The 25,596-nt window shown below is 39.7% G+C and overlaps 1 protein-coding gene across 1 annotated transcript in view; it reads left to right on the top strand.

Annotated features, from left to right (window-relative positions):
• The window catches only part of HSD17B4 (hydroxysteroid 17-beta dehydrogenase 4), a 65,179-nt gene that overhangs the window by 16,714 nt on the left and 22,869 nt on the right, over window positions 1-25,596 (top strand). The window contains exons 9-17 of the mRNA XM_063129494.1: window positions 4,015-4,106; window positions 5,340-5,364; window positions 5,686-5,814; window positions 12,222-12,328; window positions 13,773-14,009; window positions 15,635-15,686; window positions 16,359-16,430; window positions 18,045-18,148; window positions 19,320-19,385. Of these exons, the coding sequence (XP_062985564.1) occupies window positions 4,015-4,106; window positions 5,340-5,364; window positions 5,686-5,814; window positions 12,222-12,328; window positions 13,773-14,009; window positions 15,635-15,686; window positions 16,359-16,430; window positions 18,045-18,148; window positions 19,320-19,385 (884 nt within the window). The remainder of the gene's footprint in view (window positions 1-4,014; window positions 4,107-5,339; window positions 5,365-5,685; window positions 5,815-12,221; window positions 12,329-13,772; window positions 14,010-15,634; window positions 15,687-16,358; window positions 16,431-18,044; window positions 18,149-19,319; window positions 19,386-25,596) is intronic.

Below are 25,596 nucleotides of genomic sequence, written 5' to 3'. Positions count from 1 at the left end.
TACTTTTAATGTGTTTTTATTCTGTTTTATTCTTATTTTATTTTGTCCACCGCTCAGAAATGCTGAATGAGGAGCAGTATATAAATATTGTAAATAAATAAAATGATGTAGGATCAAGGACTTTCCCCATTCCTGAAGCAAGAAGCAGCATCTTGCTGAAATAGCAGTGACAGTTAGGAAACAGAACTTAGAATATTAAAAAGTAATTTGTTCAGGCTGATTTCCAGTGAATATAGCTTTTTTAAAAAAAAAAAGAGAGAGAGAGAGAGAGAGAGAGAGAGAGAGAAGACTAGAACAATTCGTGGAGAATAGGTCTATCAATGCCTATTAGCTATGAAATTTGAAAATAAAACCTCAAGACTCTGTCAATATACTTTTGATTGCAAGAAATTTTACACTAGCAGGATGATTGTCTCCATCATGAAATGATGATTAATTTCCCCAGGGCATCAGACTGGCCACTCTTAGAAATAGTGTGTTGAGCTAGATGGAACCAGATAAACCTTTGATCTGATGCTGCACACAAATTTGAAGTTGAACTGATTTTAGATTCTCGTAGATTTCAAAGGGAACAAATCCATGTAACTTAAACTCATCTTATCTTAGTGAGTTATGGATGAGGCTTTTTAGAAGCAATAGCAGCACATTATGTTAAAGCAAACAGACAGAGGAGTGACTAAATACTCCTTTCACTGAGCATGTTTGGATTAGTAGGCCCATGTTCAATGAAAGAAGCCTGAGAAATTGCTTGTCCTTAGTCTGTTCCTGGATCCATTCCTTTTGAACCTGTCTTGCCTGTGAATGATGTACCTGCCTGCTTCCATATGGGATCACTGGAGCTCCTTGACTCTGCTATTTCCACAGTATCTCCTGTTCTACCCTTTCCCTTTAGCTGTGTTCAGATACCTCTGTTTCACCTCATGGCATTTGTGAGGTTGGAGTAGACTCCCTTACATCACTTTGTTCCTCAGGTGGTTTCAAAGAGACGCATCCAAACAATGTAGTCGATTAATGGAACTGTTGGTCTTTGTATACTCACTTGAATGCTCTTGACTATTTAAAGTAAAGTGAAACATTATACACGCATGCAAGATCTAAAACAAATATTTTTCCAAACTGCATTTGGAACTGCATCGGAGCCCAATTCTTAAATGAGCAATGCTGCCAGATGGCTACTGTAAGCATCCAAATATCTCCTGGTCCTACTTTTTAAAATGAAAGGGTTTCCCTTAATAACCCTATGCAAGTGTGTATTTCACAGTTTTTAATTCTCTTGGAGGAACACACAAAATGCAGCATGAAGTGCTTTTTGTGAACCAATGGTGCCACTTTAATAGGCAACATGGTGCTTTAGAAGACAACAGTAAAAGCTGTTTAGGTTTGACACAAATAGAATTAACGGGTTTTAAATGAGTGGAAAATGCAGTACATACTCTTATGGGAGGTTTCCCCTCCAGAATGGTTGTAGACAACATTTGTGATGCGTTTAATTAGATATGGATTTCTTACTGTTTATGGCTTTTCTTGTAATGTTAGGAAGAAATATGAGCTTTCGTGGAACATGTGAAATTTCAACTGCTCCCTGAAATTCCAGTTCCCTTCCCTCTCCTAAATAAATGCAGTTGGGACTGTTACTTGGCCATCTTTTTTTCTTACACTTTGGACGTTCTCTCAATGTATCACATCATTTCTGCATTAATATTATAGTCAGTAGGCAGAAGCTGTTATGCAAGCAGAAGTCCACTCACACAGCATTACTTTCTTCTTCTCCCCCTCCCCTACAGCCCTCACCCCCCAGAATCTGCTCCAGAGAGTCCCCCAACCTTTTAGAACAGATTTTGAGGGGATGCCGTAGGGCGGGAGAACAAACCTCTTCCCAGTTCTGCTAGCGGAAACAATTCCATCAGCAGAAAAACAACTGGATTTCATCCAATAGTTACTTGTGTATAGCAGGGGTAGACAACAACCTGTTAAGTGCTTAGGCTTATGGAGGAAATGTACTGTGTATGTTTTCCAAAATGTTGCTTGCCAACCTGTGGCTGATGACTTTTTTTGTTGACTCCTATAATGCCACACGGGTGATTTCTAATGCAATGGGCATTTTTAGCATTTTTATGGGAGCAGCAATTTACTGAGTGAGTCCATTAGCATTACAGTGTTCTATAGTACACATTTTCCCAAAGTGAGAATTTAGTTTGTCTACATCAGACCATATTTGTATGTATTGTCTTCTGCCCAGATTTGGAAAAAGCCTGGAAAAATTCAGGAAAAAAACTTAACGTTTCTATTTGTTTCCAGGGATCATTTTTGCTTTTCTCCAAAACAAATGGAAAAATTGAACAGTTTTGGATTATGAAATATTTCTTTTACAATTTTAGAAAAAATATTTATATATTGTTATGTAACCCTTAGTCCTCCCAAAATGATTTCTAAAAACTATGTAATGAGAACACTTTTATAGAAAGACTAGAGATGTAAAAAGTCTGGAAATAATGAAACCATGGGGAAAATGTTTTTTATTCCTCTCTGTAAGATTACCAGCATAGTTATTTCTTTCATTCCTTATTAAGATTATTGATGTAAAGCATATTTTACTCATAGGCTTTATGCTCAGTTTCTGTCAGGATTAAGCCTGTTCGCCCTAGTGTGGGGAAGGGGTTTGGGGGCCTGAATCGGACTCAGAATCTGAAGAAGAAAGGAGTAGGAGCAGAAGTATACCAACCAAAACAGCAGGCTGGGGAGGAGATTCTACAGGAGTCAAGGATGAATCTTCCCAGGAGCTTATAGGTCAGGATGCAGAACGCCTAGACACGATCCTCTTCTCCTTCTTGGGAACTCAGCCTCTGTTGGAGGGGGTGGGGACTTGGGAGTTGAAAGATCCCAGGATCCGCCACAGGGTCAAGTGGGCAGTGCTGAGAGGAAGTGGGAGGCAGTCCCTTAGGATAGCTACTTACCAGAGGCTTTTCCAAAAAGACCCTTCCTGAGGTAAAATGCTAGTTAGATTGCAGGGAAATTCTCCATTTTAGTTGAAAGACAACTGCAGAGCTTTGTTAGGCTAATTAAGCTTAGAGGATAGCTCCTAGCATTAACACTCCTATTAGGTGTGAAGAGATGTTTATATATTGAATAACGCTTTGTGGATTACACAGCAGATCTCTTTATTATCTCGCATCTTGATGAGAGGGCTTAGAATCCCAACAGTTTACCAATGCAAGTAGAATCACCATTGTGCATTCTTGACAGTAAATGTGCATTCTTGACAGTTTGGGTTTTGTTTTATAGAGTCCTGTGTTTCTGATGCAGTAACAGTCTTTTAATTTAGTTCCAATCTATTCAAACAATGATTAGAAATTTACTAACGGAATTTACTTTCAAGAGTTTTAAAATATAATAATAATTTAATGAGCAAACTAAGTTATACATAAAATAACTTTTGGCCCAGAAAGGCTGTGTTATGTTCCTAAAGCAGCCCTCCCCAACCTGGTGCCCTCTGGATGTTTTAGACTGTAGTGGCCAATATTCCTGACCATTGGCTCTGCTGCCTGAGGCTGATGGGAGTTGAAATCCAAAATATCTGGAGAGCTCCAGGTTGGGAATGACTGTTGTAACTCAACTTTAGATCTGTAAAGAAAACTAAAAAAAAAGTATTGCTTATTTTTCATTTCCCCCCCCAATTTTTTTTTTAAAAAAACCCAACCTAGGAAAACCCCCAGTTTTTCTCCACGGCCCCAAAATTTCTGGAAATTTTACCTCTCTAGCTGTTAATTTATATGGTGCGTAACAGCCTTGGATTACAAAAGCAAAAAAACCAAGAAGTTTGTTTTCTCTCGAAGGTTACAGTCTACAACTGACAGTAGATAAGGTAACAAGGGAGAAAGACAGGGGATGAATTTGAGCAATTGCAGTTACATTATTTAAGCTTGGGTATTTGATTTCTTAATGTATTATATCTACTCTGCAGTGCATAGTATTTGAATTTATGATATATGTTACTTTAAACTTCATCTGTCCTAGATATGCTGGATGCTTTCAAGCCAGAATATGTGGCTCCTCTGGTCCTTTGGCTTTGCCATGAAAGTTGTCAAGAAAATAGTGGACTGTTTGAGGTAATGGCCTTGGACTACCCTTTCCTGACACTGACTTGCCCTTGCCTCTTATCAGGTGTTTGTCCAATTGTGTGTATGCACTTGAGCATTTCCATAACTCTAATAAATGCAATAACTTGTGCATGCATAATAGGTAAAGTTAAAAATGCATTTTGTTGCATGCTAAGTTTGTTAAAATGCAACCGTGGTTTGAATGCTAATGTTAAGCCATGCAAAGTTGGGCTTCTTGAACTAAAACAGACTGGTGTAAAGTGCAGTGTTGTTCTTGTATCCCTTCACCTTAGTGAGACGGACAGGATTTAACTATACAAAAAAATCCAGGAATATTTTTACATTTTGGACAAGGCACATCTGTTAATGCTGGTTCACTCTTCTACTGATAAAATTTCCCAATTCTGTATCAGTAAACACATCATACGCCTTGATAAGACTGGTAAATTGGAAGTCTGGTGGTGGTGGTGGTGGGAATCCAAAGTGGTGCAAAACAATATTTATGAAAGGATCCTGACTCATTTTGAACTTCAATTTATCCTGAGGGGAATATTTTTAATACAAAGGCAGGCTTGCTCTCTGGGCATGTAAACTAGCCATTGTCTATCCAATGGTGCCACCATTCTATACCATATATTCTAATTCCAGTTAAATTCTCTGAGTGCTGTAGTGAAGATGGCAAGAGCCACTCACAAGAAGGAGCTATCAGCCTGAACTCAATAACCCCCAAGGTTTACAGAAGTACAGAAAAATCTTTAGAAAACCATCTTAAGAGCCCCAGAACAGCCCAATGAGAACCAAGCATGCTCAATGCCCACAGAATGTTTGACTGACTCAAGAGAAAACAAAACAAATCCAGGTGGGAGGAGAAATGGAAACTATAGTTAGCAGCTTGAGCAAGTTGAGATATTAAACTTCAAACCGTGGGTTGACATCCTGGCTTGTTCCAAAACTGGTAACCATAGTTTGCAGATTCAGATGAGATGAGAACAGTGGCTAATTATCCACTGCTTTGATTGCTCATGCCACGAAGGGAGGAGCAAGAAAGACTGTACGTATAAGCAAAAGGTTTGTGTATATCTTGTCATATTAAGCTGAAATATGATAATCGGAACTGGGCCATCATGTCATTCCTGTTGAAGTCAGATAAATTGTTTTCTCCAGTATGGTTAGCAATGCCATTCTTTTCAGTTATTACTTGCTTTTTAAAGTTATATTGACTTTTAAAATTTTATACCATAGGTCGGAGCTGGATGGATTGGAAAATGTAAGTCTTCTTGTACATCTCTTCTAGTACTTCAGAAGAGTCTGAATTTGACACAAAATGCAATAGTAATGCAATAAAATAGAATGTAAATTTCACTCATTTCATATTAAGAGTAATGGACCTTCATAGTTTTACTGAAGTATATAGAAGGAATTGAAATGCTTGTTTAGCTACATTTAGACCTCATTAGCAGCATTATTGTTGGTAAATGTGGATTGAGTGCCACATTTGGAGTGCAATGGCACCCAGTAATCCTGCAGTTTCTAAATGACTACTGTTTTGAATTGTTGATTAATATCTCATTTATTGCGATTTGTTTAGTACGGTGGGAATGTTCCCGGGGGGCCATTGTTAGACAGAAGAACCATCCAATGACGCCAGAAGCTGTGCAAGATAAATGGGAAAAGATCTGCAACTTTGATAATGCCAACCATCCTCGGACTATCCAAGGTATAGGCGAGTTTAAATTCACTACACTCTCTATAATCTCACTTTGATCTTCTTTCCATGGGGAGGTTTGAAGAAATAATATTCTTGTTTCCATTATATTTTTCAAAAAATAATGGGCTGAACGTTACGGTGCATGAATCATATTTCACTTTTTGTAGTGTTAGGCCTTATAATGGAAGGTTTTTTTAACTTTGTTTCCCAGGAGTCCTAGCTTGGTTAAACAGCAGTGCCATAACTCATTCTTAAGTTTCTTTCCAGAAGAACAGCAGTAATCTGGCGATGAGACTCTTAGGAGCTCAGTTGAGTCTGTGCTGAACAAATTGGTGGAGCTAAAATAATTGAATTTATCAATCCGAAGTTGTAGTTTAAAATTGCAAGTAGACTCCTTTGCATTACAGAGCTTATATTTTTGACTCAGGAGATTTAGAGGAGCAGCAGCAAATGAAATGTTTAGAGGGTATTTTTTTCCTTCTGTAAAAATTGCACACGACACCGAATCACAGTTGGAAAAGACTTGATGGGTCATTGGCTCTGTCATAATCAGGCATCCTGTCTTTGTCAAAAGATTGTGCGTGTATGTTTCCAGTACAGGGCATTTTTGATGATGTGGCTGAAAGTGACCTTAAGCAGTTGTCTGGCCTATCAGATCAAGTTCAGATTTTTGCATTTATCTTGTCGCATTATCATATGCCTAGTTGTAGAGTGTATGCTGGGAGTTGGGAGCAAGCAAGCCAAGATTATCTACTAATGGTAGAGAGACTCATGGGGCTGTTCACACAACACGTTAACCCATACTCTGTGGTGTTGCTAAGTGCAGCCAGGGTGATTTGTTAACCATGCGGTGTGGCTTATTTTCTTGAACAAGCTGCCTTGAGAACTCATGGTTTGTTTTTTGGGTTGTTCAGGGTGGTTAAAAGCCACACTGCATTGTTAACAAGCCAGCCTGGCTGCTTTCAGATGACACAATAACCCACCCTGTGGAAAACATGGTGCATTCAGACAACACACTTACCCATTGTTCAACAAACAACCCACATTTCAAAATCCTTACTCAACCATTGAATGTGGGTTAGCATGTTGTGTGAACAGCCCTTTAGCTACTGAGAGTTTATATGTACGCCTCAATGCCACTGGGACTTCCTTGACAAATGAGGCTAGTATACAGGCTAACTACCGGAAGGTGAAAAGAGGGAGCTCAAGTATACTGGAGTGGAAAGGGGATGTTGCTGGTCTGTTGCTCTCCACAAATACACACTGTAGGTCAACATTATGATTCCCTAACAAAACATCAGCTCTTGTCAAGCTCTGATTTCTTAAACTAGAAGAGAGCAGGCTAGGTTTTGTGTTTTTCCTCCCTCGTCTCTTCCATCCTAGCAAAGCCACACTGGTTTCTCGATGTGGGAATCTGCCATAGGCCATTGTTACCTAGTTAGGATGAATGTTACTTGTTCTTGTATGGACTTAATTGTTGTTGTTGCTGTTATTATTATTAATATTATTTATTACATTTATATACCACCCCATAGCCAAAGCTCTCTGTGTTGTTTGCAAAGATTGAAACATGGAACATTAAAAACAAATATACAAAATTTAAAACATTTTAAATTTAAATACATGTAAGCATGTATTTAACATCCTTATAAGATAAACACCAATCACAAGATCTGATACACATCAAAGCTAGTTCTACTCTATGGCTCACTTCACACAACACTTTTCTCTACTCATGGGAAAACTCCACTCAACAGTAGAGTTTGTAGGGGGTACTCACCACACAACATGGGTGTGGCCTCCTGTGGAGTGGAGTAAAAGTCAGCACAGCGTTTGATTGACAGTTCCTCTGTCCTCTCTCCTCCTCCAGTCCTCCCAATTGTATCCCATCAGCCATTGCTGGGGAAAAAAACACAATCCCAGCAGCTCTCTTAGAGAGGCACTCTCTCCTTTTGCCACTCTAGCCAGGGAACTCTATGGCCACTCAACTCAACAGGAAACTCCACGGAGCCCTCCGGACATTCAGGGTAGAGGTTTTTTGTTTGTTTTTTAAACTGTGGGAAGAGTTTTCCCTCCAAACAACACCTTTCTCAACGGTGGTGTAACAGCTCCACAGTGGAGTTCTAAAACCACCGTTAAGAAAAGTGTTGTGTTAACTGAGTCTGAAAATTTTACGTCCTTACATTTTTTGCTAGGTCAAAAATTCAGTTGAGTTCTTCTTGCGCAACTTCCCACGTAGCCATGGTTTGGATGGGAGTGCCTTTGATTAATCTGTCATCTGTGAAAATTAGCAAAAGAGGGAGGAAAAATGCAGCACATATCTGACAGACTAATTCATTTAATTTTTCAGTGTAATAAGATTAGAAAGTTTCCTCTGGTAAGAGAGCCCCTCTCCTTAATGCCTCAAGGCGCTGAACTGTTAAGTAAGGAAAACTAATTAGAGTATTCACATTAAAAATGAAAGCTATGTTACTTTCGATCTGTAAGTTCAAGCTGTCCCAGGAGATTTCATTAAAAACTATTACCAGCATTAATGTAAGTAATTTAACGCCGTGAAAAGCTATTATATACTAAACCATCATATATAATTATACAAAAATACTAATTAGCGTAAGTATTTACCTGTCATTTACAAGGGTAGCCTAGAATTAGAATGGTAAACTGTGGCTTGTAATGGTGTGGATATTTAGACTGAGTGTGTGGTCTAATCTTTGTTTACCCCAGGTTAAAAGGCACAGAAATTGAGCTGTATCATTTTCAAAAGTGATTTTTACCTCTATAATGATTTTTCTCTAATTGGACTTAAGACTTAGAAATGAAAAGACAAAATTAGACAGTTTGAGTGTATTCTTGCTATAAAATTGTGATAGTATCTTTGCCCCCAAAAAACCTCAATTAAAGAAGCTCCTACGTAATCATGAATAAATTCATGCTCAGTACTCCATTTGGATTGAAGGTCACTTGGAGGCCAGTAAAAGAGTCTTGTGGTACTTTACAGACTCACAAATTTATTATGGTGTGTTGCCTTGTGCTTGTGAAATTCAGGATCCAATCTCCTCTTGGCTCTGAAGTTCACTGGAAGGCCTCTGGCAAGTCACTCTCTCTCTCTCTCTCTCTCTCTCTCTCTCTCTCTCTCTCTCTCTCTCTCTCCCCGCTTGATCTATTGTTAGGCTAGAAGGTGGGATACATATGTAACAAGTAATTAATTACTGTGCAGCAAAAGGTAATCCTGCTTGGGGCTGGAGGGATTTTTCCGGCAGGATGGCAAGAGACAAATTTCTGGAGAGCAATTATCAGAGCAGTTGTTGGCAAGCAGAATGTGTCAGTCTCTTCTCTAAATGCTAATGGTTTTTTGGTCTAGTAGGGACCACGCTGGTAGTATGCAGTTTCCTAAGGTCAAAAAGCCAGTGTCCCACAAGGAACTGAAACGAGCTGGGGGCTGCTGGGAGAAGTTCTAACAAAGGAGAACTGCACAGCTCCATTGTGTTCAATTACAGAACAGTCTGACACACCCTGTGGCTGCATTGACTAGAAGATGGATATATATATATATATATATATATCACAGATACTTTATACCAACCTTACTTTAAAAATACCAGCACAGTTTGCATTGAATAAATAGGTAAAATAAAACATGTGTTTTGCTTTGAACTAAGATGACAGACACAAGAACAAAAAGGCAGCAAGATCTTAGGAACCACACAAAAACAATAAGCATTGCTAAAATTAGGTCTAAAAGGCCTACAGAAATAGAAAGGTGTTTCCCTAACGTTGAAAGAAAAGCAGGGTAATTGCCAGGCTGACCTCTCTGTGGAGACCATTCCACCGTTGGGGTATCACTACCAAGAAGGCCCTCTTCCCCACCAACCTTATGATAGGCTTAGTACTCTCACTTGTAATCTTGCCATCTTTCAAGAGGCTATGGCAGTTTAGCCCCATAACAATTCTTTGAGGAAGTTTGAGAGAGTGGCTGGGTTCACACCATCAGTTGGGGGAACCTTGTACCGTAGCTTGTTTCCTCTGCTCCCGAGCACCCACCATTTGCTTAATTACCTGCGCTGCTTAGAAGCTACCCCTGCTGCATATCACGCCGGGTTTGGACAACATAGCAACCCATGACGTAGGGTGCATTATTAAGTAAATGGCATGCACATGAGCAGCACATGTGGGGATGGGGAAACAGGATCATGCAAAACCAGCAAGGATGCTCAAGTGTCCTATATATGTCTACACTAAAGTAAGTCCCTTTGAGTTCAGTAGGACTTGCTCCCAAGTAAGGGTGTATAGGATTACAGCCTTGGTAAGTTTCATAGCTTGAAAGCAGGGCTGATTTTTAATAACTTCACCTAATGAACTGATGCATTATTTAAATGTGCTCACTACAACATTTCTAACATAGCGTGTAAGGTTTGGTTATTTTTACTTGTCAAGCTGATAACCACCACTCAGCACTTAAATTTCAGACAATTCATGTAATCCAATTTGCTTAGTGTCTTGGTTGAGACACTGAAAATGTGATGTTGCATAACATGAATGACTCAGTCTACTCTATTGCTAAAATATCACTGTAAATCTAATGCTGGTGGTGGGAATGTAGTTTCTTTTGCCAGACAGCAAGAGGTCAATACACAGTGATATAGCAGCCCTTTTATTGGGTTTTTTCCTTATTATTATTTGTATTCCTTGTGAAAATTAATACTTAAGCAGAAAATTCTGGCAAGAAGGGGAGAACAAAATTTTACACCAGACATTTTTTTAAAATGTCTGGTGTAAAAAAAACTTGCCAGCACAAACAAGACCTCTTTTGGCAATGGAAATTATAAGCGGAGGGCCCCAGTCCTTATTCGAACCACAGCTGGGGGCAAAAGTTTACAGCCCCCCCTCCCGTCCCATGTTAGGGTCCTGATCCAGATCACAGGGGGTCATGGGCAGGGGGGAACACTGGCAATTTGTGGGTTTGAGTATAATTAAAAGCCAGGGTTTGCCCTCTCTTCAGGTGAATTCTTTGCCTAGGTGAGGGATCAGGAGGGGTGACAGATCACCCTTTGCCCTGTCGGGAATGCTCCTGTGGGTGCTGCCGCTGCATTGACCCCACTCACCCACTACAGCAATTGACACAGTGGGAGATTGGCAAGCAGGGCGACTTGAAGGAGGAGCTCCCTCCCTCCCAGCTCTCACTCTAAGCCCTCTCACAAATCAAGAGATCAGATGGCCGGCTTCTCCGCCTGCTTGATCTCTGGCTTTGAGAGAGGGCTCTGAGCGAGAGCGAGAGATCCAGCAGGTGGGTTCTCTGGAGAGACCTCCCCTCTGCCTGCCCACCCAATCTCTTGCTCTGGGAGGACCTCCCGAACAAGAGATTGGGTGCCCTTTCTGGAGAGCCACATCAGCCACACAAAGTGGCTGAAGTACCTCTCCAGAGAGGTGCCTTCTCCCCTCCCCCCCAATACTTGGTTGGGGTTGTGGGAGGCAGCACATGTCCTCCTGCCCCAGATAGCAGAGACATCTTGTGCCGCCGTTGTACATAGTAAGTCTTTTATACTCTTATACAAAAGCTGTTTCTGTTTATCGTTCCTTACTGTGTTTCTACCATGAAATAAAGGTAAAATATATGAGAGGCACATGCAATTTTTAATAATAATAATAATAACAACAACAACAACAACAACAACAACAACAACAACAACATATTTATTTGCTACCTGCCTCTCCCACCGGATCGAGACAGAATACAACACAAATGCAAACACCATAAAATTCATATAATTGATTAAAACATTTAAAACTAATACATTATTAAAAGCAGCACATTATTAAAAGGCATCTTAAAATTCAACAGGGTAGGCTTGCCGGAAGAGATCAGTCTTTATGGCTTTCTTAAATTCTGGAAGACTGTTAAGTTGACGAATCTCTCTCGGCAGCCCATTCCACAAATATTTACAGTGACTTTCACCTATACCACATATGGGCAGCCTTCCCCAAACAGGTGCTCTCCAGATGTGCTGTACTTACAATCTCTATCATGCCCAGCCAGCGTGGCAGATTTCTGACTGGGAATGATGGGAGTTGTAGTCCAACACACCTGGTTGGGGAAGGCTGAAATATATGCTTATTTTGAACAACTTCCTAATCACCCAAATTTGGAAACGTTTCCACAATTAACCAAAGCTACTGTATGTAATCTTCCAGATCTCGTAAGAAATAAGACTTCACAATAACAAGTGCACCGTGAGATATGTGCACAGTTATAAAAACACTTTGCTAAAATCAAGTTAAGAAACATGTCCAGAACTCATGCTGAAGCACTGTGTTAATATGCGGTGGTGGCGGCGGTTGTATTTTTGCTCAGGAGGTAGCAATGGAAAAGTTATTTCTGTTTTAATGGCTTCCAACTCATTTTCCTTCTCTGTTTCTAGAATCAGTCAGCATGCAGAATGATGTGTTAAGTCAAATAGAATCTCCAGATGTCTCCCCAAATCCCACAAGCTACAGTGCATCAGCATCCTCTCCAGGCATTGACCCTGTAAGTAAAAATGGTTCTGCAAGGTACTCAGCTTGAAGACATCCACTTCCCTGAAGCCAGGAAAAACTACTGTGACATATGAATCAGAAGATGCAGTGTACTGTCTCAAAAGGTCAATTTAAAAATCGGAGCTAGAGGAGCGAGGGGTAGGAATGCCTTTCTCCTGCCCTTACTGTGCTGTTGTGTAAAATAATGTTTACAAGAACGATTACCCAAATCTAGAAAGTTCAGAGACAACACTCCTTGTATTTTGTAAGACAAGGCAGAGTCTCTTTTCCAAAACACAAAATTAAATTAAAACGAGTCTTCTATGTAGTTTTGTACTGTAGTCTGCATGGGCAATGCAATTTTTAGCATTGTGACTTCATATTTGTATTAAATATGCCTGTGCATACTGCAAACGTTCATTTTGAAGAGTTTAAGGTAATTTGAAAAGCAGAAACATTTGCTGCCCTGAGGTTAGTTGTACTTAATATGCTGTCCCTTTACATTTTTCTTTGCAAAATATGATCATGAGGAAGTCTGAGCTTTGCAATATCAGTACCCCTAGCTTATAGGACACTGTGGTAGTATTAATTTACACATACGATTGTTGTCTTAAAATCAGATTCATAATCGATTCATAATATTCAACTTGCATACTCAAGAAAGTCTTTCTTCTCATGCCCCACCTTGAAGATTACCTGAGCATGAGTTGTTGGCTTGTGACTCTTGTTCAGATTCAGTCCGTGTTTTGCATGTGCCCTGTATAATAAGGGCAAAACTAGATATGAACACGGCCAAGCACTTTGCTAGGACTTCACTGTCCTCTCTCCATAACCTTCCACATGGCCCCCCAAAATCTGCTGTGGAAGATCCCACAGCACTCTAGAGCAGATTTTGAGGAAGCCTGGGGGCTGTGGTGAGGATCCAGCCTTCCCATTCCACTGATGGAAGCTGTTCTGTTGGCCGGAAGGGTTATTTCGATACCACTTTGGATTTTTAGGTCTTAAGGGAATCTCTCCATGATGACTCTTTCCCAAGCCTAGGTATCAGCCAGTGGTGTTAAAACCTTCCTAGCCTTTTAATGATTGGAATCAAATTACTGCCTTTGTATGTTTAGTTGAGATTTTAATCTGGATTGGGGTAGGGAGGATTTCTCCTGATGTTTGCATGTGTTTTTATTTCCGCCTTACCTTATATGTAATCCTGCGAAAAGATATTAGACCATAACATTTGTTAGTAGCGTATTAATTTATACATAACTATGCTCATTGTTGGTAGCACCACAGCCTGAGAGGGATGCTTTCTAAAAGCATTCTTGTCCGATCACCTAGAGGTGATCTTCATTCACCAATGGTGAGTGTTTAATTACAGTTGGTAATAACCATCTGAGCTTTTGGAATATCGTAGCTAAACATCTAAATATTAACATTAATATACACTCCTTTTTCAATACCTGTAGGCAAAGTCGGTCGGCCAGAAGCTGCCTTCAGTTGTATATGAGTACACTCATTTGCAGCCCATCTTGTATGCCCTTGGTGTGGGCATGTCATCAAAGGATCCAGACCACCTGAATTTCCTGTTTGAAGGAAGTGAAGGGTTTTGCTGTCTTCCTACCTTTGCGGTGATACCAGCGCAGTCTTCCATGATGGATGGCGGACTGTCTAGTATTCCAGGGCTCAGTATTGACTTTGCAAAGGTAAGTAAGCGGCATTATACTGAGTCTTACATTATAATTATCTTACATTTTTATACCGCCCCATAGCTGAAGCTCTCTGGGTGGTTTACAAAAGGTTAAAATATTAAAAATAATATACAAAATTTAAAACCATAAAAACAAACCGTATACACAAAGACAACATACATCTAAAAACAACATTGAGCTGTCAGTCAAACCTGAAAACAGATCTGGGACCGATTAAAACTCATCACATGCTGCTAAATACCTGGGAAAAAAGACTTGACCTGGCACAGAAAAGATAGCAACGTTCGTGCCTTGTCGGGGGGATCATTCCATAATTGGGGGGCCACCACTGAGAAGGTCCCCTCTCTTTGGAATAGGCTCACTGAGTATTATTATTATTATTATTATTATTATTATTATTTATTTATATAGCACCATCAATGTACATGGTGCTGTACAGAGTAAAACCTTAGGTGTTGAGCATAGTGTATGGGTAAGTTCATGTCGAGAGAGGTGTTCTGTCAGGTATTGTGGTCCTGAGCCGTGGTTAGAAGCAACCATAACAATTGTGAACTGGTTTCGTGTATCAACGTTATACTGCACAGTGGACATAGTCAATGTTGTTCACAGATTTCACAATGAGGAAGAGTTTTAGATACATTAAAGTCTGGAAGGTATTTATGAATACTAAATGTGGACTCTGTAGCTTGACTTTAAAATAAAACAGCACATTTTCTCTTTAGTTCTTCTTCTCACTCAGGCAATATATCCCATTAAAAGCTTTGGACAATGATGAAAACTAGAACTTGGTTGGGCCCAGTTGAATTTGCTACTCTAGCAATAATGTGGTGGATTCCAAATGTTAAGTGGAAGCTATATTTTAAAATGCTGCCTCCTCAATATCACAGCAGTCTAATGTCAATCATGATACATTTTATTGGGATGAAGAATAAAGAAACTGAGTACACTGTGTTGTGCATATCACATATATATTTCTCCCATAATGTGGGATGCATGGGGAAAGGATCACCAGTTCCGAAATTCTTCCTTAACAAGACAAAGACAGGAGGGCATAATGACTATAATGAGGTGTGATTTACCTCAGACATTACAAGTTTAGCAAGAGGGAAAGAATTAAATAAAGAACTACTCTTTAAATAGGAGCTGTGGAAAAGATAGGGGTGTTTTGTATCTAACAGTATATCTACCTCAGGCTCTGAAGATTTACAAGGTTGTAAAACGTAGATTGTAGATAACAGTAATGCCTTGTGACTTTCATTGCTTCTCAACAGGAAAGAAGTGATTTCTTTGCAGGCTGGGGGTGGGGAGGCTGTGAGCTTGAACTTCAGGCTTCTGTGCTTTGTTCCACATTTCCAGAGAAAAAGATGCTTTCTTTACCTGAGGGCTTACTTTATCTATAGAGTAATGTCAAGAGAGAGCGTGTCAATTTGTTGTTGTTGTGATATAATTGTGTGGGTTTCTTAGTGTAATGAAATAAGTAATGTTATCTCCTAATGCTATCTTCTCTTGTCACCTGTTGACAACAATAAAAATAAATTTAAACTTAATCAGTATTTTTAAGACAGTGTAGTGGTATAGTGATAGTAAATTCTGTCAATGATACTGCTGTTTTACTATAGGTGTTACATGGTGAGCAATATCTGGAGCTGTATAAACCACTGCCAACATCAGGTAAAACTTATGTTCACCTAATTAATCCTTTGTTTTTATTTTGTTTTTTTAAAAAATATTGGATTCCCATATAGTGTAGTACTTTGTTTCTTTCACCAGCAGTAATTACGGTTCTTCTTCATGATCTCTGTGCAGTTCCACATATAGGTTCTGAAGATTGTAGATCTCTGTCCAGGAAACTGGCTCTCATATCCCCTCTCTGAAGGGGAGTGTTTTAGTGTAATACACATGCGTCAAGGGGAAGGATGTTCACTTCCCACTCAAAAACAAAAGAACCAACCACAAGTAGTGCATCCAATTTCTATTTTTTTATAGATTTAAAAAGTTAAACATTCTAAAATTAAATTAAATTAAAATTTAATTAACATGTAATTAAAATTTATATTTTATAGCTTTAAAATTTTGTATACAGAGAGAGAGAGAGAGAGAGAGAGAGAGAGAGATATTTTAAATATGAAACATTTCAGTATAAAACATCAGCTTCCCACTCAGTTCTCAGCGTTTCATAAGTTGTACAGCTCGGTAGGTAATTCACGCTGCACTGTTTGGTGTGTGTTTTTGTCATACATATTTTATCAGTGGCAACCATTGTCTTTTGTGTGTGGAAGACTATAAAATGTTTCCATTCTTTTTGATTACTTATGTGCCATTTAATTTTCTTTTGGATTTTAGGCAGATTAACTTCAGAACCCATTATTGCTGATGTCCTTGATAAAGGCTCGGGAGCACTTATACTCTTAGATGGTAACTCTCTTGTTTTGTTTTGGCAAATGGTCAGAGAAAACAATCTCTAAAATGGAATGTACCTCCCTAACTGTGGCTTGAAGCCATCTCGGGAATTTTGTAATATATATATTTGTATGTATTATTTTGTTATATTTCTGAGAATTTTGTCTTGACTTGAGGTTAATGTCAATATTACCTTGCCATAAATTTAAAACTGTGAAATAGTCCTACAACTAAGGTAATTAGCCTGAGGAGCATTTATGTGTTTATATGTATATGTTCTACGTTATCTGTAGGTTTAGAATTAAGGATTGACAATTTCTGGAAAGAAAACAAGATTCTTAATATTATAATATACACTGGAAAGTGTGAAGGAAAGGTGTATTGCCCGTAAAGAGGGCATGCAGAAGGAGAACACAGCCAATTATGAATTTCTGGCACATAACCCCTATATGTCGTCCCCCCCCTCCCCCCCCCCCCCGTCCCCCATGCGGTCATAGAGACAGTCCTACATTTCGTGCTTCCTGGGGATTAATGAGATACATTTTCCAAGTAGAGTGTGAATTAGCCTTGGACTAGAAATGAAAAGTCTACTATTTTATGATCACCCAAATAGAAGTTCTTACTTTAAATTTCAGGTTTTTTTTCCTAGCACAGCCTTCCCCAACCTCCAGATATTTGGACTACAACTCCCATCATTTATTTATTTATTTTTAAAAAACATTTATATCCTGCCCTATATCAATAAGATCTCAGGGCGGCATACAGATAAAAGCATACAGTATAAAAACAGTAAATATACACAGCTAAAATCAAATTAAACCATAAACCAAGTTAAAACAATATATAATTTAAAATCATCCCCTAGCCAGCATTGGGAGTTGTTGTCCAATGCATCTGGAGGTCACCAGATTGGGAAGGCTGTGCTAGAATATTAGTACTATTTTGTTTCTTATTAGTTTATGTCTTTTTACCCCACCGATTCGTCCTCGTTTCTAATAGCTCAACTCTTCTCTACAAAATCGATCCCACACAAATTCCAGCAGAAAGTTTGCAACTGAAAATATTTTTCTCAATGCTGCATTAGCTATTTATTTAGAGCATCTTGTAAAACAGGGCCTTAAAGAGCAATCCTAACTGTGGAGTGGGGGAGCAACATGGCAACACTTTCTAAGCCCAGCCAGCTCACACCAGCCTGGGCAGGTATTGGTGTCAGCTGGCTATGCCCGGCTTTTGAGCCCCATAGTCCTTTCAGAACTGGAAATTGGGATGAAAATCCAACAGCTCAGGGTTGGCCTAGCCAAAGAGCCTGATACTGGGGCCTTACTAGAGAGTTCCCCTTTTGGGGGTTTACAGCCAGCAGGGACACCGTCAACAGTTGATCTATGTCAGCAAAGCTTTCTGTGGGTGTACCGGGACTTTGCTAGCAGAGCCTGGTGTCTCCATTGTCATGGAGCCCCCCACCCCCAAATCCTAACCTTCCTGAATAGCCATCCAGGGGCAGGGAGAGTAGGATTGAAGTTAAATGTCTTACAGTTATTTGATTATGGAACTTTTCCCCCCTCAAAGGAAGATGTGCTTGGTGAAGTTAAACTAAAATGATTCTTTTTTGGCTTTGTGTTTCTGTCCTAGTCTACACATACTCTGGAAAGGATCTTCTGTGCTATAATCAGTTCTCTGTTTTCGTTGTTGGAGCTGGAGGTTTTGGTGGAAAACGGTCATCTGAGAAAGCCAAGGTAATCACAAAAGCTTTGCGATGGCGACATAGGTGCATATTTAAACTACATTGCAAATTGGTTTCTAGTTATAAAACTAGCAGTGGGGAAGTTCTCCATTCTTTGTCGTTAGCTTGGATTCCCACCCACCCCACCAAGTTTTCTTCCAGCTCATAATATGCTCCCTAGCAGCACTCCCTCCCAGACTCCCCCCACTTCTCCAAAACTTACCTTTGTGACGTAGGGGTGAGCTGGAGTGGGAGCAGGAGGGCTGGGGGCAGAGGTTTCATAGTTAAGGCAGGGGACATCCCTAAGCATGTTCAGCACCCATTACTATCAAGAGGCATGGGACTGAGCTAGCAGGCACCGGAAAATATGTTCCTTATCCTCCTTGGCATTAATGGATGCTCTGTCCAGGCCTTAAAGATAAGGCCTGCAAATCTTAAAGATGAGGAATTCTGGCTAATTGTGCCTTCCCACTTTATGACATGCCTTGACTGTCTGAGCACTTTGAGCTAGGCTGGCTTGTAATGGCTCAGAGGTTTCAAATGATGAGCATTTGCTTCCAAAGCCCTCTCCGTTATGAACTTTGGTGCCATCTCTATTCAAACCACACATGCACTGAATCTCTTATGATGGAGACGTGTGTATTAGTAATGGCTTCTCTCTTCAAAATAATTACTAATGGCAACCAGGAACTGATTAACACTCTTCTGCTTACACACATTGAAGGTTATTTTAAGCATCAAAGAGAATGTTACCAAAATGTGTGTTTTTAATGGACCTTGGTACTTTCCCTTCAAAATTATTCAAAATTAATGTGATCAACACGTGTAGCTGAAATTGCTGGAGTGCTGCTCCATGGGCTGATGGCATTTGGTACGCTGACATTTCCAGTGTATTCTAGATGCCGTGCTACCTCTTGGCCACAAAGCAAAGTAGCCTGAACTGTGCTAATTCTGCACTGGTGCGCACTGGCCCCTTGTAGTGGGCATCACTTCAGCCATGGGTCACCGCTCCTGTGTCTAGTGATGTGCGAGTGCTGGTTGAGTTTTAGGGTTCATACCCTTTGTATACACCTGAATAAAATTAAAAACATCCCATTATGAAATGTGTGCTGATATTTTACTAAGAAAATAAACATGTGTTGTTGTTGTTGTTGTCATTGTGTTGTTGTTGTTATTTCTTCCAGGCCACAGTAAACCCACCCACCAGACCACCAGATGCTGTAGTTACTGATGTCACTACAGTAGATCAGGTAAACGTACTTCCAAATTGAAAAAAATGTTATATAGAAATATGCCTTTGGGGAATCCCCAGCCCATGCTACTTTAAGATATATTGGTTTTATACTGAAGTTGAAGGTGTGGATGAAATATAAGTATATATGTACATAAAGCTTTGTGAGTTGTGATCTTTGGTTGCTAGTCACTTGAATGAACTTGCTATTTCGGAATTTGTAGCATGACTACCTTAGGAACAGCCCTTCGGAGTTTTTTTCTTTTTTAAACCACAGATGTATTTTAACAGGGATCATATCCTTAAGTAAAAGCACTACACAAAGTAAATGTAAAATTGGTGCAAGGGGACTCTTGTTCAATACTGTGACCGTTGGCTATGGTGTTCCTCAGGGCTCCGTCTTGTTTAAAGTATACGTGAAGCTGCTGCACAATGTTGCCTAGAGTTTGGGGGGTTGTTGCCATCAGTATGCTGATGACCACAGTTTTATCTCTCCTTTGCATCCAAATCTAAGGGAGCTGTTCCAAGTTCTAAATTAGTGTCTGCTATCTGTAATGGACTGGATTGGGGCAATGGACTGGATGTAGCTTAATCCAGGCAAGTTAAAGGTGCTCCTGGTCAGTCAAAAGGCAGATCAAGGAATAGGGATTCAGCATGTATTAGATGAGGTTACACACTCTTTGAAGACTAATGTTTGCAATTTGGGTGTACCCCTGGTTTCAGACCTAAATCTAGATGCCCAAGTTTTGATGGTGGCTAGGGGTGTGTTTGCACAGCTAGCACTAGTGCACCAATTGCCCAGGATTTTTTTTTTAGGCAGACATTTGGACTAATTAATCTCTGATTCTAAATGTTTCAACATACATTAAAAAGAAAAAGAGAAATGAACACGTCCCCCCCAATGAAATGCATATTCTTAAGTTATACATATCTTCCCGTCTTTCCTATTACTTCTTTGTATCACTGTTTGCCTGTATTACTATTACTATTCCTCCTTTGTAAAGTGAACAGGTTTTTTTTACTGCATTTGCTTCCATAAATTGTTGAATAAAATGGCAGTGCTGACAGAAGATCAAAATCCAACTCCAAAAGCAGTTAAATTGTTAACAATTCGTGGATAGATGAATGAATCAATTTCAGCACCACAGGGGACATTCTATGTGGCTATAGAGTTTTAAACTATCATCTCATTACTCTTTCCTGCCAATTATCAGATTGATGTTTTAAATCAATGAACAAAGAATTATTCCATCAAGGGATTAATCACACTATTGAAATATGTATTCTGTGACCCGTCTCTGATTGATTTCTTCCTATTAAGCCTACCTCAAAACCTATATTAAGAAACATCTTTCACTGGAGACCAATGGGGAGAAGCCTTCAGTGGTGATTTACAGTAGAAAGGAACTGATCACGTGCCACCATTTGGCACCCTCTGAGTACAGAAGGAAGGATTGTGTCATTGTAATATATGGCTTCTGTGATATTCTGTGTTTCTCCTAGGAAACGGGTTTGAAGTTTAATGGAGTTTTAATTAACTTCAATAGGTGATGTTCTTCAGAACTTGCAGTATTAGTGCTAGTTATAACAGACAGTGATAAACTGGGATTTGCAGGAATATTACTTTATTGGTACTTTGTGTTTGGTTATCTTTGTGTGTCTTTGCATTACCCAATTCTAATACTTCTGTACTTTGTTCTGCTAATATTGTGATCTCAGTCTCTGTTCATGTTCAGAAATTAATTATACTTCATTTGATATAATTGTGTAGCAGTCCTGTGAATGCACAACAATATGCACAACCTTACTGAAGCCATATCTGAGTCTAGTCAAAAGTGGAATTTGTGATAACATGACTGCATCCAGTGCTGGCCATATGCCAATGGAACAGCAACTACTGGAAGAACATACTCCCCCCCCCACACACACACACAGTCACCTGCATGCCCCCAAAACGTCTCTGGAGTTTTGGGGGACCCTCTAGAACAAATTTGGGGTCCATGCAGGGAGCTACAGGGAAAGAGGTAAGCAAGCAGAAGTCCTGTTCTCCTGGTTGATATGAGGAAGGCATCCCACAAGGGAGGGGTTAACTGTCCCAGTCCCCCAAGGAAAAGCAGGGACCATGTGACAGATTTTCAAGTACTGTGTTGGTCCCAGGCTCCTCCTTGCCATTCCGTCCCTCTTTTTTTGCCCAGGAAAGAGCTATTTCTCATCTCTCCACCTTAAAAAGCCACTTCTATTGTTACTATAATTCATCTAGTTATAAAACATTTGTTTTGCTACCTCTAACTTCCAGATTTTCCTAGCATCTCCTTCCCTTTTAAATAATAATTCATTTAGTTTCTGTCTCTTCGGCTGCTTCTTTTTTCAACCTTTATTATGTGGGTGAAGATGTATTCACAGGGGCCACACTGGCATTAAATGCATGGCCTGGACAGGAACAGTAGGCCATGTGATGTGCGAGATGGGGCTGAGAGGCACAGTCCTGCTGCCCCCTTGATGTAGATATGCAACACATGGGGGAGGCTCAACTAACCGCCCTTAGTATGTGTTCTCTTTCCACCAGCTGAAACTTGCTGATTTGGGGTTTACTGATGACATCTGTAGTTCCTGCTACTCCTGGCCTGAAGTTACTTTGGCCACTATTCCTGTTGCTGAAATCCTGTAACATCCTTTGGGGTTGCTCAGTGTGCTTGTGTTGGAGGTGGGGGTCGCTCCAGTAGCCCTACCTATGCTGGCCTCTTTAGTTCTCAACTGTCAAAGTGCATGTAGGCAATATAATAGCATGGCAACAAATAAGGAATAAGCCAAGTAACCTGGTGGCAACAGTGACAGGTGGCAGTAGTGGTGCTGTTGAAACCAGGGTTCTGGTGAATTGCAGGCCAAAATGGGGCTCCTGCCAGTTCAGGGGAAGCAGGACTATTTCAGGACAAATACAAGCTCTGTATAGAACACCAGTAAACAAGTAAGTGCAACAACAGAACTAGAAATATAGACGTGAAAGACATCTTTTAGCAGAAACATATGAATAGAATAAGTGCACAATAAATATTTTAAAAGAATACTTGAAATGGCATCTCTGACTTAGAAAAATGAATGCTCCCTCTGCCTTTTGACTTGTGTGTATGTGAACACTAATTCAATTCAGTTGGCTTGTATTTAGTTTAGCTCTTTTCCAAACTCTCCTCACTGTTTCTGTGGTTTCACTGAACTTCAAAGGGTGAGAGGGGCTTCAATGTTATATGGAAGAAACTCTGAACTGTGTCTAGGTTATCACTTAATATTCCCTCTTATCTTATTTATATGTTGCAGAACAGATTTATGTTTATGTCGTGTGTCTTTCAGCACAAACGTATTTTGTCTAGCTGACACGAAACACTGAGAACTGTTACTAGTAACAAAGTTAGGTTTTATACATGAGCTTCTTAGCTCTTGTGGCAAAAGCTTAATGGTTGCAAATATCTCCAGAAATCAAATAGCTGATGATAATTAACTATAGGCTTATTACATAGTTCAAAGCATAGTCAAAAGCGAATAACTATAACCATATCAAAGATCAATACACTTTGGTTTCCCCATTGCAATCTCTACAGTTCTGAATAGACAAAGATAAGGATTCTAGGAAAAAACCCTAAATATAACCACATGCACAGAGTTAGTCCAACCTTGAATTCTTTGCTGGCACCTCCATGCTACATGCGTCCAGATCTATCAAATCCAAGGGTCAAAGGACAGTTGCATGAGTAAGTCCAACGTACTTACAACCATAGCTTCCACTTTGATATCTCCATGCTACACGGCTCAAGGCATAGAAAAATTCAAGAGTCACAATCAGTCCAAGCCAGTTGGCTCTCTGGGCTATTGAAGACACACAATCCATAGCAAACAAGAATTCAGGGTCTATGAAAAGTATAACAGTGCTATTCTCATGGAGATGCAGCTAGCTTTCTTAACTATAGGCATGGCATTCTATTTGAAAACTAGCACCTAAGTGGGAATGATTCAACTTCCCCTTGCTTTCTTCTGAGAAAACTGACAGAAATCTACATTCATTCGGACATTCCACAGGCTGATTAGGCCGAAAGCAACCCTTCTTGTTACCATTACATAAATAACTAAGCATAGCCTAACTCTTAGGCCCTGGGCTCCCCACCACAGATTCTGACTAAACTATAGGGCCCAGTGCCCTGCAGAGCCTGGGCCCTGAAAGGATATTGTTTTGTTGCATGTTAGAGTGTTTCTTCACAGGCAGATTATATCTTTGAGATGGATGCCTCAGACATGCATTCATTTCCTTTCCCTTCTTTTGCTACCTTAAATGTCCTTTCATGGGGTTTTGGAGTTACACAAGAAGCCTGTCCTTATTTCACAGCACTGCTGCTTGTTAATCTAGCAGATAATCGTATGGGGAATTAATCCCAGAAAGGGCAGAACTAATTCCATCTTGGGCACACTCAGTCCTCATCCAGTTGATTGCCAGATGATGGGAAAACTCTGAGCCTCAAGGGAACTGTGTGGCTCACATTCTTTTTCCTACATCAAGGGTTAGTCATCTGACAACAGAATTGATCTCTACAGATCCCTTGTTCTCCTAGAGTCTCTCTCTAATAATTTTTAATGCAACATTTGTGGTCAAGTCTCATTTTTTGTGAACATGCCCTTTTCATAATGCAGTGGAACATCAGCTGTTTAAACTTTCCCCCCTTTGCACTAAGTACTGTATTATAGGGACAAATAGCACCATCAAGAAGACTTGCCAAGAAGCAAGTCCTACCTGAGCTTGAAGGAGTTTAGTTTCTAGTAAGTGTGCTTAAATTTGAAATTAAGGGTTTGAGCTGTGAACCAGTCATTGGACTCATTTCAACTACAAACTTCTAGGTGGCCTGTAGACATTTATCCACCAGTTTCTCCATCTGCAGTATCAGGGGCAATACTGATCTGCCTTACAAGGCCCCAATAAGGATTACAGAGAAAATATTATCTGAAGCTTTCTGTAGTTATGCAGAATGTAGAAATATTTATTTTAAATATAGAGAGTTTTGTCTGGCTTCTTTCAGCTCCAGGTGAAGACCTTTTTTATTTTCTCAGTACTTTAACATTCTAGTCTTTTAGCTCTGCTGTTTTAAATGTGTATTTTAAATCTCTGCATTGGTGCTATGTTTTATTCTTATTGTGCTTTTATATTGTGATTTTAAGCTTACATTGCACTAGCATAAATGACCCCTAGCACAATGCCACTAGTGCCTGCTGACACAATGGGTTTTCTAGGGATTATCACAATAAATAAGAGTTTATGAAAAATCGTTCCGCAGTGGCCATCCAGATGCCTATGGGAAGACTACAAGCAGGACACGAGTGCAATAGCATTCTCTCGGTCATAGCAAGTGCTGTTCTCTATAAATTTGTATAATTCGCTTTTAAAAGTGCCCAAGTTGCTGGCCATTACTACATCTTGCAGAAGTGAATTCCATAGCTTAGCTGTGCACTGTAGCCCTGCCTAACCCAGCAAGGTCTGAACCGAGGAGGGAGTGGGGCCAGTGTGCATGTCATCAGTAAACATGGCCACCTCTGCTCACCTTTTAACTCGAGAGTATTTGTGAAAAACTTAAAAAGCACCCGTTCTAATGCAGATCTACTGTTTACATTCCTCTATTGCAAGAACTGGCCACTTACTCCTTTTCAAAGGACCTCTCCTCTGATATCATGGCTGTTAAGTTTGCTCAAGACTCTTTGGTGATGGACTTTGTCAAAAGCCTTTTGAAAATCCAAGTAAACAATGTCTATCAAATTTCTGTAAACTACTATTCTGTTAGTGTATTAAGGTTTAACATTGCATATATCTTTATAAAATATTTTTTTAACACGTCAGATACCTAGCTGCTGCGTCATTTTACCTCTCTTCTTTGCTGTTTTACAGTACATTGCTTCATCAACTCCAAGCCTTTTACTTATTCCCTTAGTTCTTGATAAACAATAGCAATGATTGAAGTGCACTTGTGACTGACAAGCCCTTTCCACAGGACTGCATTACTCCTGCTAGTATCAGCTTCTGAGACAGCAACAGTTTATAGCACCAAAAGAACTTGAGAGAAAAAGAATGCCTCTAGTACATGGCTGTGTATAGAAATACACAAACAATCTCATTTAGTACATTTTGAACATTATTACAACCAAAATTGCAAATACATGCATAACTTAAACAACTATTGTTCATCTTATCGTGGCTGATA

Source organism: Elgaria multicarinata, chromosome 6 (genome assembly GCF_023053635.1).
Source record: "Elgaria multicarinata webbii isolate HBS135686 ecotype San Diego chromosome 6, rElgMul1.1.pri, whole genome shotgun sequence".
Lineage (NCBI taxonomy): Eukaryota > Metazoa > Chordata > Lepidosauria > Squamata > Anguidae > Elgaria > Elgaria multicarinata.
The sequence above is the reverse complement of the archived record's forward strand: the minus strand, read 5'-3'. Positions and strand labels throughout refer to the sequence as shown.